This window comes from Eumetopias jubatus, unplaced genomic scaffold (genome assembly GCF_037043125.1).
Source record: "Eumetopias jubatus isolate StellerSeaLion01/CBP00866 unplaced genomic scaffold, mEumJub1_p1.0 scaffold_13, whole genome shotgun sequence".
NCBI classification, from domain to species: Eukaryota; Metazoa; Chordata; class Mammalia; order Carnivora; family Otariidae; genus Eumetopias; species Eumetopias jubatus.
The window spans coordinates 15075119-15089356 of NW_028274819.1; the positions used below are offsets into that span (position 1 = coordinate 15075119).

Genomic DNA, 14238 nt, shown 5'->3' on the forward strand with positions numbered 1-14238 from the left:
TATATATTTATATATATAATAGAATATTATGCAGTCATCAAAAGGAATGAGATCTTGCCATTTGCAACGACATGGATGGAACTGGAGGGTGTTATGCTGAATGAAATAAGTCAATCAGAGAAAGATATATATCATATGACCTCACTGATATGAGGAATTCTTAATCTCAGGAAACAAACTGAGAATTGCTGGAGGGGGGTGGGGTCAGAGGGATGGGGTGGCTGGGTGATAGACATTGGGGGCATATGTGCTAATGGTGAGCGCTGTGAATTGTGCAAGACCGTTGAATCACAGACCTGTACCTCTGAAACAAATAATGCAATATATGTTAAGAAAAAAAAAGAAAAAGAAGACAGCGGGATGGGAAGAATGAAGGGGGGAATTCGGAGAGGGAGACAAACCATGAGAGACAATGGACTCTGAAAAACACACTGAGGGTTCTAGAGGGGAGGGGGGTGGGGGATGGGTTAGCCTGGTGATGGGTATTAAAGAGGGCACGTTCTGCATGGAGCACTGGGTGTTATAGACAAGCAATGAATCATGGAACACTACATCAAAAACTAATGATGTAATGTATGGTGATTAACATAACAATAAAAAAATTTAAAGAAAAAAAGAATTTTCAGTGTGTAGAAAGCTATGTTTTACCTTTTGGAATAAAACTTTGCTCTATGGAATAATGACTTTCTAAATACCCCTTTGCTATTTGTTATATTTCCTATTTATATATGGGAGAAAGTTTGAACACAGTAAGACTAAGGTCTGTACACATCCTTAAATGGCCGCTAAGCAGTGAGAACAGAATGAAGAAACAGTCTATCTGAATGTAAAGAACATAACTCTGTCAAACAAATTAGGATGATTTTGCTTCTTCACCTTTAAAGAATGTGTTTTCTCAATACGTCCAGAGAGTTTCTCCTAGGCTTCCTTAATCTGAGTTTTTATGTGCAAAATAACCTTGAAAATTACACATAACAAAATTGTCCAAACAGTGCATTCTAAAGTTCCAAATACATCCAGAGAATTTTGCATTTTGCACCAAGCTGTTTCCTCCTCTTCAGGGTATTCTTCCTTTTTCTTATTTGATGATGTTCTTAGACAATTTTGTTTAAATGTGGCGTAAGCTCACAAATCTAGGTGCCAAAGTATATCTTACTGGAGCCTCAAACATTCACTCAGTTTTTTCTGAAATGTGAGTACATCAGCTTAATTTCAAATTGAATTTGCCTGATGTTTTATAGTCACCTTGAAACAAGCTACAAAGAGCAAGAAGACCAAACTGCAGCTTAGCCTCAGAAGCACAGGTGACTAGAGAAGAGACACAGGGCAGTAGCCTCTCATGAATTCAAGCCTCTACTCCTCCTCTGGTCCTCCTCTCAGTCCGGTTTTCTTAGGGGAGAAAATACTATGGCAATTGTTCAATATCTACCCAGGTGCAATTACAGGAAGGGAACTACATTCCTGTATTTGTGGATATAGATGAGTGTAAGTGTGAATGTGTATGCACATATGTCTGTGTGTCAGTCAGAGGGTGAAGAGGCAATGTGTTCATTATATAACTAGTAGTAAGTCCCAACTTTAAGTCTGAGTTTATCTGCTTGGGGTTTCCATCAGTCTCACAGAAGACAATCCTGACAGAAATGATTTGCTTGATCAAATTTATCTGCCACAATTGCAATCCCTGTGCTAATCACAGATAAATCAAATATTCAGATGCCAAAGTGGATTCATGGAACAAACGAACAATGTGACCAAATTCATTCTGCTTGGCCTGACACAGAACCCAGATGTGCAGGAACTTTTGTTCACTGTGTTTATATTCATCTACTTTCTCACTGTGGCAGGCAACCTACTCATTGCCATGACGATCACTACCAGCAGATTCCTGGACTCCCCTGTGTATTTTTTTCTGTCCTTCTTGTCCTTCGTAGACCGCTGCTGTTCTTCTACCATGGATCTCAAAATGATATTTGACTTACTCACTGAAAAGAAAACTATCTCCCTCATTGGGTGCATGACTCAGCTCTTTGCAGAGCATTTCTTTGGAGGAGTTGAGATCATCCTGCTCACAGTGATGGCCTATGACCACTACCGGCCATCTGCAAGCCCCTACACTATAGGATCACAATGAACAAGTGAATGCGTGTCCACCTAGTGGCCATGGCCTGGGCTGGGGGATTTCTTCATGCTCTGATTCAAATTCTCTTTGTAGTCTGGTTGCCCTTCTGTGGCCCCAATGTCATTGACCATTTCATCTGTGACCTTTTCCCTCTGCTAAACTCTCTTGCACTGACACACACCTTTAGACTTTTTGTTGCCGCCAACAGTGGGCTGATGTGTCTGCTCATGTTTTCTATTCTTATCACCTCCTACACCCTCATTCTTTACTCCCTAAGAACTCATGGTACTGAAGGACAGTGTAAGGCTCTGTTATCTGCACCTGCCATGTTACTGTAGTTGTCCTATTCTTTGTACCCTGTATATTTGTGTACCTTCAGCCCATGGTCACCTTCCCCATTTACAAAACATTGGCTGTGTTTTATACTATGATAACACCCATGTTAAACCCTTTAATCTACACCCTCTGAAACTCAGGTGAAAAATGCCATGAGGAAGCTCTGGAGTCACAGAGTAATCTTGGGTAACAATTCATGTGACTAGAGAAGGAAAAAAACAAACTTTATTCTTCTTTTAAGAAATAAAACTAATACAAAGGATGATGGTCTTGAAGTCAAAATATGTGAGTTTAAGTATATTTTGCTCCCTGGCTTTCTGTAATCTGTAATGGTTCCTCTTTCATATCAATCTTTGATTAAATGATGACTAAAATCTCTTCCAATTAGAAAACTCTCTGAATTTTCAAGTTATTGATCAAAAAGACATTGCTAATCAGCATAATATTGTCACAACCTATAGAAAAACACCTGAGTTTAGGTATTCAGTAGAAAAATTCTCTGTAAAGCTCTGGGTATAGATTATACAACCAACTGGACAATAAAATATTTCAATGAAAGGCATAATGTCTAAGTATTCAGGCAAAAATGCATAGTTTCAATCCCATATGTGTAGTCAAAGTAGATTTCTGATGATAGGAAATAAAGATCAACCAGAAATGAATGAGTTTTAAAGAACGAGAGAGGATTCATCCCAAAATTAACGCTGTCTTGTTGCACAATTCCACGGGCACCATTTATGATGAAATCTGGGCTCTTCCTAGAGGAAATTATTTTTTCTGACTAAATCCCAAAAGGGATATAACATTCTTCCAGGTGCAGCCATACAATCTCGCACATGATTCCCAGGCAAAAAATAAATGGCGGAATATTTTTCTGTCAAAGACATACTATACACCACTTCAACTGTGAAGTATCTGTGGTTAGATGGATTTCTGCCTTAGCTAATAGGAACAAAAGTATCTAGGACAAAAAAGGACTTAATGATAACTGAGTAAGCCAGATAGAAAGACTACACATTCAAATTTGAACAACAACCTTCAGACTTCAAATGCAAACAATGCAACGGGTATGCAAAGTAATCTGAGATATAGACACAGTGCCATTCTAAGAGAAAGAATTCAAATAAAAGGAGTCCAGATTTGAACAAAGACAAAAGTTCTGCAAAAGAAAGAGAATATCATGAAAGCATATCAATACCAAAAAATCAACAAAATACAAAGGAAGGCAGTAAGAAAAGAAAAGAGGGACAGAAGAGCTACAAGACACACAGTAAACAAAATGGCAAGCCTAAGTCCTTACCTATAAGTAATTACTTTATATGTAAGATGGTTAAACTCTCCAGTCAAAAGACATAAAATGACTAAATGGATTTTTTTTAATCCCACTCTATGCTGTCTGCAAGAGACTCACTTAAGATTTAAGGACATACATTGTCTCAAAGTGAAGTGATGAAAAAAAGACATTCCATGTGAATGGCAACTGAAAGAGGGCAAGGACTATACTTATGTCAGACAAAATAGACTCTAAAACAAAAACTGTCACAAATAGGACTTTATATAATGGTAAAAGGGTCAGTTTACCAGGGAGATATAATAATTATAAATATTTATGCACCCAATATTAGAATACCTAACTATATCAAGCAAATATTAACAGATATAAAGGCAGAAAGAGACAACAACAAAATAGTACTAAGAGACAACAATGCTCCACTTTCAGTGATGGATACAACATATAGACAGAAAATCAATAAGAACACAATGGACTTGAACAACACTGTTAGCAAAATGAACCTAACAGACATATATAGAACAGTCCATCCAATAGCAGAGGAATATACATTCTTCTCAAGTGCACATGGAAGATGATGCAAGATAGATTATATATTAGGTCACAAAACAAGTCCTGAAAAATGTAAAAAGATTGAAATCATACAGTATCTTTTCTGAAAACAAGGAAGTGAAACGAAATCAACAGCAGAAGGAAAACTGGAAAAATCACAAATACATGGAAATTAAATAACACATTATTGTGTAACCTATGGGTCAAGAAGAAATCAAAATGGGAATTAGAAACATGTCAAAACAAACAAAATTTACAATTATACACCAAAACCTATGGGATGCAGCAAAAGCAATATGAAGAGAGAAATTTATAGCAATGAATGCCCACATTTAAAAAGATCTCATGTAACCTACCAGTATAACTCAAGAAATGAGAAAAAAAAACTCAGAACAAAGTTAGCAGAGGAAGGAATAATTAAGATTACAATAGGTCAAGGAAATAGAGACTAGAAAATCAATAGAAAAATCTCAATGAAAATAAAAGTTGTTTTTTAAAGTAAAACAAAACTGACAAACTTTAGCTAGACTGAGAAAAGATCACACATGAAAGATGGGACATTAAAACTCATACCACAGAAATAAAAGGATTATAAGAAACTACTACAATTACACACTAAAAAATTGGATAACCTGGGAGAAATAAATTCCTAGGAACATACATTCTACCAAATCTGATGCACAAAGATAAGATAATCTGAACAGACCACTAATGAGCAAGGAAATTAAATCCATAATCAGAAACCTCACAAGAAAGAAAATCCCAAGACCAAAGAGCTTCACTGGTGAAATCTGAAAGCAACATTTAAAGAATAATTGCCCATCTTTCTCAAACACTTCTAAAAATTTGAAAAGGAAAAATAACTACTAAACTTGCCTTATAAGGTCAGAATCACTGTTACAAAAAAAAAAAAAGACTGAAATACTTAGAAATAAACTGAACTAAAAAATTTAAGGATTTGTAAACTGAAAGTGATAAAACATATATGAAAGAAAGTAAAAACAAAAAAAAAAGGCAAATATGGAAACATCCTCTGTTCGTGGATTGTATGATTCAAAGTTGCCAAAATGTCCATACTATCCAAAGTGATCTAGAGTTAGAGGGGAGGGGGGAGGGGGGATTGGTTAGCCCAGTGATGGGTATTAAGGAGGGCACGTAGTGCATGGAGCACTGGATGTTATACAAAAACAATGGATCGTGGATCACCACATCAAAAACTAATGATGTATTGTATGGTGACTAACATAACATAATAAAATTTTTTAAATTAATTAATTAATTAATTTTTTTAAAAAAGCCCAGTGAAATTTTTCACAGAAATGAAAAAACAATCCTGGGACACCTGGTGGCTCAGTAGTTGAGCATCCGACTCTTGGTTTCAGCTCAGGTCATGATCTGAGGGCTGTGAGATCAAGCCCCAAGTCAGGTTTCTATCTCACTGTGGAGTCTCCTTGAGATCTCCTCCTCTCCCTATGCCCCTCCCTCCACTTCCTCAAACTCTCATTCTCTCTAAAATAAATAAATAAAGCTAAAAAATAAGAAAAAACAATCCCAAAATTCATGTGGAACCACAATAGACCCCCATAGCCAAAGCAATCTTAAGAAAGAGGAACAAAGCTGGAAACTATATTACAAAGCTCTAGTAATTAAAATAATATGGTACTGGCATAAAGATAGACATAGACCAATGCAAAAGAATGGAGAACACACAAATAAACCCATGCTTATTCATATGGTCAACTGATCTTTGACAAGGGTGCCGAGAATACACAATGAGAAAAGAATAACTTCTTCAGTAAATGGTGCTGGGATAAGTGGATATCCACATGCAAATGAATGGAATTGAATGCTTATCTTATACCTTACAAAAATCAACTCAAAATGGACTTAAAATGGAAGGCCTGAAACTGTAAAACATTTAGAAGAAAACATAGCAGAAAATCTTCATCACATTGGAATGAGCTATGATTTCTTAGATATGACACCAAAAGAACAGACAACAAAAGCAAAAATAGACAAATGGGACTACATCAGACTAAAAATCTTTTGTACAGCTAAGGAACAATTAACAGAGTAAAGAGACAACCTATAGAATGGGGAAAAAATATTTGCAAACCATATGTGTAATACAGGGTAGTATCCAAATAGAAAAAGAACTCATACAACTCAATAGCAAAAATAGCCCAATTTAAAAATAGGCAAAAGACTTGAATAGACATTCCCACAAAGAAAATATACAAATGGCCAACAAGTAAATGAAAAGATGCTCAACATTACTAATCATCAGGGAAATACAAATGAAAACCACAATGATGTATCATTTCACATCTGTTAAAATGGTCAGTCTCAAAAAGACAAGAGAAGACAAGTATTAGTAAAGATGTGGAGAAAGGGAACCCTTGTTCACTGAGAGTAAAAATGTAAATTCGTACAGTCACTATGGAAAACAGGATGGAGGTTCCTCAAAAAATTGAAATAAAGTACCATATGATCCAACAATCCCACATCAGGGTATTTATCCAGAACTACTGAAATCAGGATCTCAAGGAATTCTTTGCACTCCCAGGCTCATTTCAGCATTATTCACAATAGCTAAGTTGTAGAAACAACCTCAGTGTCCATCAACAGATGCATATCTTTCAAACAAAAAAATGTAGTATATATAGACATGGAATACCTTTCAGCCTTAAAAAGGAAGGAAATCCTGTCATTTGTGACAACATGGATGAAACTTGAGGGCATTACTCTTAAGTAAAATAAACCAGTGATAGAAGAAGCACTGCAATATTCCACTTATATGAAATATTTAAAATAGTCCAACTCAAAGAACCAGAAAGCAAACAGTGTTTTCCAAAGCTGGGGGAGGGAAGAAATGAGCAGTGATTGTTTAAAGGATATGGATTCTTAGAATGGAAAGATGAAAAATTCTGAAGATGGTTGGTGGTGATGTTTGCACACAGTGTGAATGTACTTAATGACACTGAACTGTACATTTGAAAATGGTTATGGGTGCCTGGGCAGCTCAGTTGGTTAAATGGCTGCCTTTGGCTCAGGTCATGATCCCAGGGTCCTGGGATCAAGCCCCTGATCTTGCTCCCTGCTCAGCAGGGAGTCTGCTTCTCCCTCTCCCTCTGCCCCCTGCCATGCTCTCTCTCTCTCTCTCTCTCTCTCTCTTTCACTCTACCTAAAATAAATATATAAAATCTTTAAAAATGAAAATGGTTAAAATGGCAAATTTTATATTATGTGTATTTTACCACAATTTAAAAAAAAAGGGGGAAAGAAACAGACTGTGAGTGAGGAAAATTTTTAACTGTTGAGGACAGGGCTGAAGACACTGGTGCGGGACTTCAGGAGTGTATCACTTTCCTTAAAGGTAAAGGTTGATTTTTTTCAAGGTGATTTGTGCATGATTTCATCCAGCTCTTCAAAACCTCGGAAACTGGGGCACCTGGGTGGCTTAGTCATTAAGAGCCTGCCTTCAGCTCATGTCATGATCCCACGGTCCTGGGATCAAGCCCCACATTGGGCTCTCTGCTCAGCGGGAAGCCTGCTTCTCCCTCTCCCACTCCCCCTGCTTGTGTTCCCTCTTTCACTGTCTCTCTCTCTGTCAAATAAATAAAATCTTTTTTTAAAAACTCAGAAACTGAGGGAGAGAAGATTATAGTGGAGCCTCCTTTCTATACTGTTCCCATCCTCTACCTCTTAATGTCTTTATATATGATGTTTACCTTGGTGTGATTATCTCAATGCCGACCATGTGGAAGGACTGCTCTTTACTGTAAATCTCCACAATTCCTTCTGTGTGGGAAAGAGAGAAAAGCTATATTCCTATGAACACATCATAAGGATCTTTCATCCAAAGGAAGTCGATAGATCTAGAGCTCATAAATTACCCAATCTTTGGTAGCTGAGAATTCTGCCATCTGAGTCTCCTTTGTCAGCCACTAATAAAAATATCAGTCTCCCAGAGTAACATGGCACATAACCTTGAAACAGTTTTCAATGACATTTCAATGTCATTGATATTCAATGTCATTTGACATTTCAATGTCAAAAGATAATTTCCTAACCTTTATTGAAACTGAAAGGTCATGATGCTGAATTCTGTGTCCAGAAACTTTTGAGGAATTTTGAAATGACATTTTCAATGTCATTTCAATGACATTTCCATGCTCAAGACAACTATATACTTAGAACAGTCATATTTTCAGAGAGAAATCCATTCTCTGAACTCTGATCTATGCCTAAAACCACCCCCTATCCTGTGCCAGGCTCAACAATGTCAAAATGAACAGCAAAGCCCTATCAGGAAGCCTTCCTACTTTTCTTACCAAAATCTCATCCTAAACTATAGCCACTGACACATGTTTCACCAAAGTACAAGTGCATTTCTAAAACTGGCCTCTAATGAATCTTGTGGGGGTCAAGCAGGCGCAAATGAAAGATGGTGACTGAGGCTTCCAGCAAAGATTCCAACGGGACCAATTACTAATCCTCTGAGGACTTGAGAGGTCAATGCATTAGCAAATCCTGCACTTTGTGAAAGTCTATTTAAGTATTTCTCTAGAGTCTATGAAGGAAGAATTACAGAACGTTTAACTAAATGACAGAGGCAGAGCAACCAAAAAGCTTAAGATTCATATGGGAGACACTGTTCTCAAGCTTAGGTGGTTAAAAGGAGGAATAAAAAAGAATTCTCTTCACACTGCTCATGGACTTGTTGGGAAACATAAATTTGGCAGGATTTGAAAAAAAAATCCAATCAACTGGATCTGATGCACTTATATATTTTATAGTTCCATATACTAGCCTTTTCTAACAAAGTTTTTTCTTTGTTCCCATATTTTTACTTTAGATTAAATATAGTTCTGAGATCTGAAAAATATATGTACTTTGAAGACGTGTCTATATTTCTGTAAGAGGTCAAGAAAGTGAGTGGAAATTAAATCCTAGAGTATGAAGTTTCCTAACTAAAATAGCTCATTTTCTAAGTAAATTCAGACTGATAATGGGAACCAAAACAAACTAAAATGACCAATTCTGGAGGAGCTGTCTGACAGAGAATTGCAGTGACCCACTTGTTAGTTCACATGGTATATTTGCAGCTGTGGGGCTATGCTCTCAAGGGAAGAAAATAATCGGTGGGTGCAATCTGAAAACAGTGGAATCCACAATCAACTAGATCCAGGTGAGTAATAACTAATTCTTTTTCCACAAATTTTAAAAAGATTAACTTAATTTACCCAAATTATTTTTACCAAATAGTTTTTATAGCTAGATTCTGTGAACTGAAGGTAATCTTTTTCTCTAAAGATGAATTTGAACATGATGACATGAAAATATCAGTAAAAAAGTGATCTGTAATGATGCCACACAAGAGGCTGTTGAGAACTACTAAGGTCACTTTTATAAAATCGTGGTTCACATGTATGTAGTAGTAGATTGCTTCAGTAGGTTTCTATATGTGATTATTTCAAATTGGTTCCCCTTTTCATGACTTCCATGTGCCACACTGAAGTTAGAATTAGTGGATTAAATCTATTATGGATGATGAAGCACATAGTTGCCACCTATAGCAGCCATGGATAGAGAAGAAACAACTAAAAAGACTGAGCTTTCTGGAAAACAAAAGATAATTTCCTAACCTTTATTGAAACTGAAAGGTCATGATGCTGAATTCTGTGTCCAGAAACTTTTGAGGAAAAATACGTTGTTATGGGTTTGTTTTTTTTTTTTTTGGCAGGGATTGGAGAAAGGAGAAAAAGAGGGAGAGAAGGAATAAAATATCCTATGATCATTTGTAACATGTACTCACTATTGAAAATGCACGTACAGATCATTCAAAAAAAGAATACATTCTTGTATATATTCAATTTTCCACCAATTAGCAATGAATACTTTAAGTTCACCTTAATTGACTAAACTTATGTCAAAAGAAAAACTTGTATTATCTTAGATAACATTTCTGTTTCACAACAGGTAATTCAGGGAAACTTCAGGACTCATTTAATTCCATTTGTAAAAGTGACTAGGTTTCTAAATCTACTCCAGAGCATTATTCTTTATGTGATGAAAGACCAATTGCACAGAAAATTCATTTAAGAATTACTGAGGACTTTTCAGGGAACTTTGTACCACTGACATATCTGCATCCAAAGGTGTGAGAAGAGTGAGTATGTATTAGTCATGTTGAGTCAGACACAACATCCAGGGCTGTTGAGGGAATGTGGCTCAAAGAGCTGTTATAAAGATAGTTCCTTGGCATTCTGAAGGGGAAAAACTCCAGCTGCAGCTCTGTCTCTCTGTGTGTATGTGCATTCATTTGACAGAAAGGAATCCTATCTCAAAGAACACTGCTGGTATAGTTATAGTAAGGATGGCACTTTCCTATCTGATACACACTTGACATTTTAAAGAGTATTGTGTTCCTATACCTATAAATATACATGCCAGTGGGCAAATATAACTTCAAAATAGTTGTTATTGATGAAACTGTCCCAGAAAATAGTGAATGAAAGCCATCTGTAAGGTTTTAGAGCCAGAGTTTAGAAGTCAATCATAGGTCAACAGTCATAGTAAAAAATTGCTTTTATTCTGGTGTTTGTAACATATTGTCACTATTCAAATTAGATGAATAAGAAAATTTAGCCTCTTTCTATTCCTTTTTATCACTACCTCGAAAGTAGTTGAGGTGAGTGGAAGGTGTGGTTCTATCAATCCCAGAGGCCAGGACTGAAGAGGTTATGGAAGATAATCAGTGTGGAATTAAAAATGCTCCTCAGATTTTCTGTGATCTTTCCAGATGGACCATGTGATCCTTCCCAATGGAACATAACCCAAGCTGAATCCATGGAAAGGAGGAGAAATGTAACAGAATTCATTCTGCTGGGCCTGACCCAGAACGCAGAACTGAGGAAATTCTTATTTGCTGTAATTTTAATCACCTACTTGATCACACTGACAGGTAACCTGCTCATCTCGGTCACCATCTTCATCAGCCCAGCCCTGGGTTCTCCCATGTACTTTTTTCTGTCCCACTTGTCCATTTTAGATGCTTTCTACTCTTCTTCCATAGCACCCAAAATGATCTTTGACTTAATCTCTGACAAGAACACCATATCGTTCAATGGCTGCATGACTCAACTCTTTGCTGAACATTTCTTTGGTGGAGTTGAGATCATCATATTACTTGTCATGGCCTATGACCGCTATGTAGCCATCTGTAAGCCCTTGCACTACATGACCATCATGAACCGACCTGTCTGCATTTTCTTGCTGGGAATGGCTGGGATTTTAGGCTTTCTTCATGGAGGGATCCAGGTTTTGTTCATGGTCCAGTTGCCATTCTGTGGCCCCAATGTCATTGACCATTTTATGTGTGATTTAATACCTCTCCTGGAACTAGCCTGTACAGATACTCACACTTTGGGGCCTCTGATTGCTGCCAACAGTGGATCACTATGCTTCTTAATTTTTTCTGTTCTGGTTGCTTCTTACGTTGTCATCCTGCACTCTCTGAGGACCCATAGCTCTGAAGGGCGTCGCAAAGCCCTGTCTACCTGTGCTTCTCATGTCACTGTTGTCATCTTTTTCTTTGTACCTTGTTTATTCCTGTACCTGAGACCCATGACCTCCTTCTCTGCTGACAAAGCTGTGACTGTGTTTTATACCATAGTAACTCCCATGTTGAACCCTTTAATCTACACCCTCAGAAATGCAGAAGTGAAAAATGTCATGAAGAAACTCTGGGAGCAAATAATGAAAACTGATGATAAATGAAACTTGTGATTACAGTATTTACATAAACATATCTAGTGATAATTTAGAGAGATTTATTCCCCTTCTTAGTTGATTAAACTTGGGACAGTCAACTGTCCTGTCTGGATCACTTTTCTTCAGAAGCCTATATATTGTGGGCAAGATCAACATACCCATTAAGCCACAGTACACATGGTGCCTAGAGCCCACTATAATTTTAGGAGCCCTTTAATTTCTTTTCAAATAAGAAGAAAAAATGAATATAATCTAAATCCAACTTGCAGAACAGTCATCTTTATACCAATGCTCTCATAAAATATAATTTTTAATTTTTAATGGAGGAGAATGACTCATAAGGACAAAAATAGCAAGAGGCCACAAATGTCATAATGTTACCCTGATTGTGGGTATCCAATAGATAAGCAGCAATATTCTTGAACACTCTTTACCTTGCATTACAGCTAGAATGAAGTTTTATTTTAAAAGAGTAGAACTATATATGCCAAAAAGTATAGAACACCAGGGAGTCTTTAAGAAGCACTTTCATTCAAATATACTTTTTCTTATCTTCCTAAATTTGAAAGGTTTATATATGTTCCAGCACCACAGCAATAAAAACTCTTTACTTGTCACAATCCCAAGAAGAGAACACTTCCACACAAAGGTACTTTATAAAAATTACATCACCACCATTCCCTGTAGTACGCAACTGTCTACAGAAAGAATTGGAGAATTGGCTGATGCAAAAGAAATACAAGTGATCAAGTCTGTAGAGTTAAGGCAGAAAATATCTGTATGTTAAAGTTGTGTTTTAGATGTGGACAAAGGAAGAGTCTGAACAGCTGGGGCAGGAAATTACCAGTGATGTAAGAACAAGTCAGTGTCACAAAACTGAGCAATAACCATGGATCTGGATTACAGAAAAGAATTCATAATATGTACATAATGAAATTCCAGGAGAGATTCAGAAATAGATACTTTGAAGTCAGAGATTAAGAGCTTTGGATCAAATAGGCTTGATTTTTCTTCTGTCTCCTGTATTAATTAGCCTTGTCAATGCAAGCATTTTGCTTCATTTCTCTACTGATTTTTTTAATCTGTAAAATGGAAATAGCATTGCATACTCTCTCTCTTAAGTTGTAAGAATTAAATGATTTAGATTGAAAAAATGAATCAGATAAAAACTAGTGATATTGCTGAGACAAGGTTACAGCCTTCAGACATATCACCAGGACAGAAAGTATGCCAGGGACAACAGATGCTGACAAGAGGAGCCCAAGAACACCGCTACTAACCATCATTCACTAACCATGATCACAGGAGGACAAAACATCTGTGCCAGCCTCACTTCACTTTAAAATAAGTCATAAAAGGTATCTGCGTATGAGTAGGGACAGCATAGTGGTAAGTTACTATCTCAGCAAAGAAACTAACTGGACCTGTGAGCAGATCTCTGGACACTAAAATTTAGCCCACCGCCAACTCCCTGGGATACAAATGCCCTTACACATCTCTGCAGTAACAAATGCAGGAGCTGGTTGGAGCAACTGTGAGATGTCTGAGCAGAACTTATTTCAAAAGCTCTAGCCAATGAGGGATCGCTTCTGGTGCTCTCAAAGGAGGAGAAGGGAGAGCCCAGTGCCAGGGACAAACAGACCTATCTCTGTACTGAGCCTGGGATTCCTGAGGAAGAGCTCAGAAACTTGTCTTCAGAAGGTGATTTCATAACCAGGGTTTGGAAGATCATGTGATGCTGACATTTCTCATGTTCTCAGGACTTTATATCAGATTAGATCTCAGTCTACATGAAGGCGTTTTAAAAATAGATGCTTTGCCAAAACAAACAAGACTCTTAAAGTAAGAGAAAAAAGTGGTGTTTGCCAGTGGTGGTTTTCAGAGGTGATTGTGTGGGGGGAAGGGTGAAATAGCGAAAGGGGACTAAAAGGTAAAAATTTCATTATAAAATGAATAAGTCAAGGGGATGAAAAGTACAGCATAAGGAATATAATCAATAATAGTTTAATACTGTTTTATGGTGACAGATGGGTGACTACACTTATCTTGGTGAGCAATGAATAATGTATAGAACTGTCAAATCACTATGTTCTACACCTGAAACTTTATAACACTTTATGTCAATTACACTTCAATAATAAATTCTTAAAAATAGATGTTTTGC

At 36.9% G+C, this 14238-nt stretch overlaps 1 protein-coding gene and 1 pseudogene across 1 annotated transcript; both read left to right on the plus strand.

Annotated features, from left to right (window-relative positions):
* The first annotated feature begins 1676 nt into the window (after positions 1-1676).
* LOC114215416 (olfactory receptor 4C5-like) lies at positions 1677-2661 on the plus strand (annotated as a pseudogene).
* Positions 2662-11150: 8489 nt separating this feature from the next.
* On the plus strand, positions 11151-12080 carry LOC114215304 (olfactory receptor 4C45-like). The gene has a single exon (XM_028111232.2). The coding sequence runs from the start codon at positions 11151-11153 to the stop codon at positions 12078-12080; it is 930 nt and encodes a 309-aa protein (XP_027967033.2).
* Positions 12081-14238: the final 2158 nt, after the last annotated feature.

What these genes read in the sequence shown, in the direction of transcription:
- LOC114215304 (XM_028111232.2), top strand. Translation starts at nt 11,151, where the DNA reads ATGGAAAGGAGGAGAAATGTAACAGAATTCATTCTGCTGGGCCTGACC.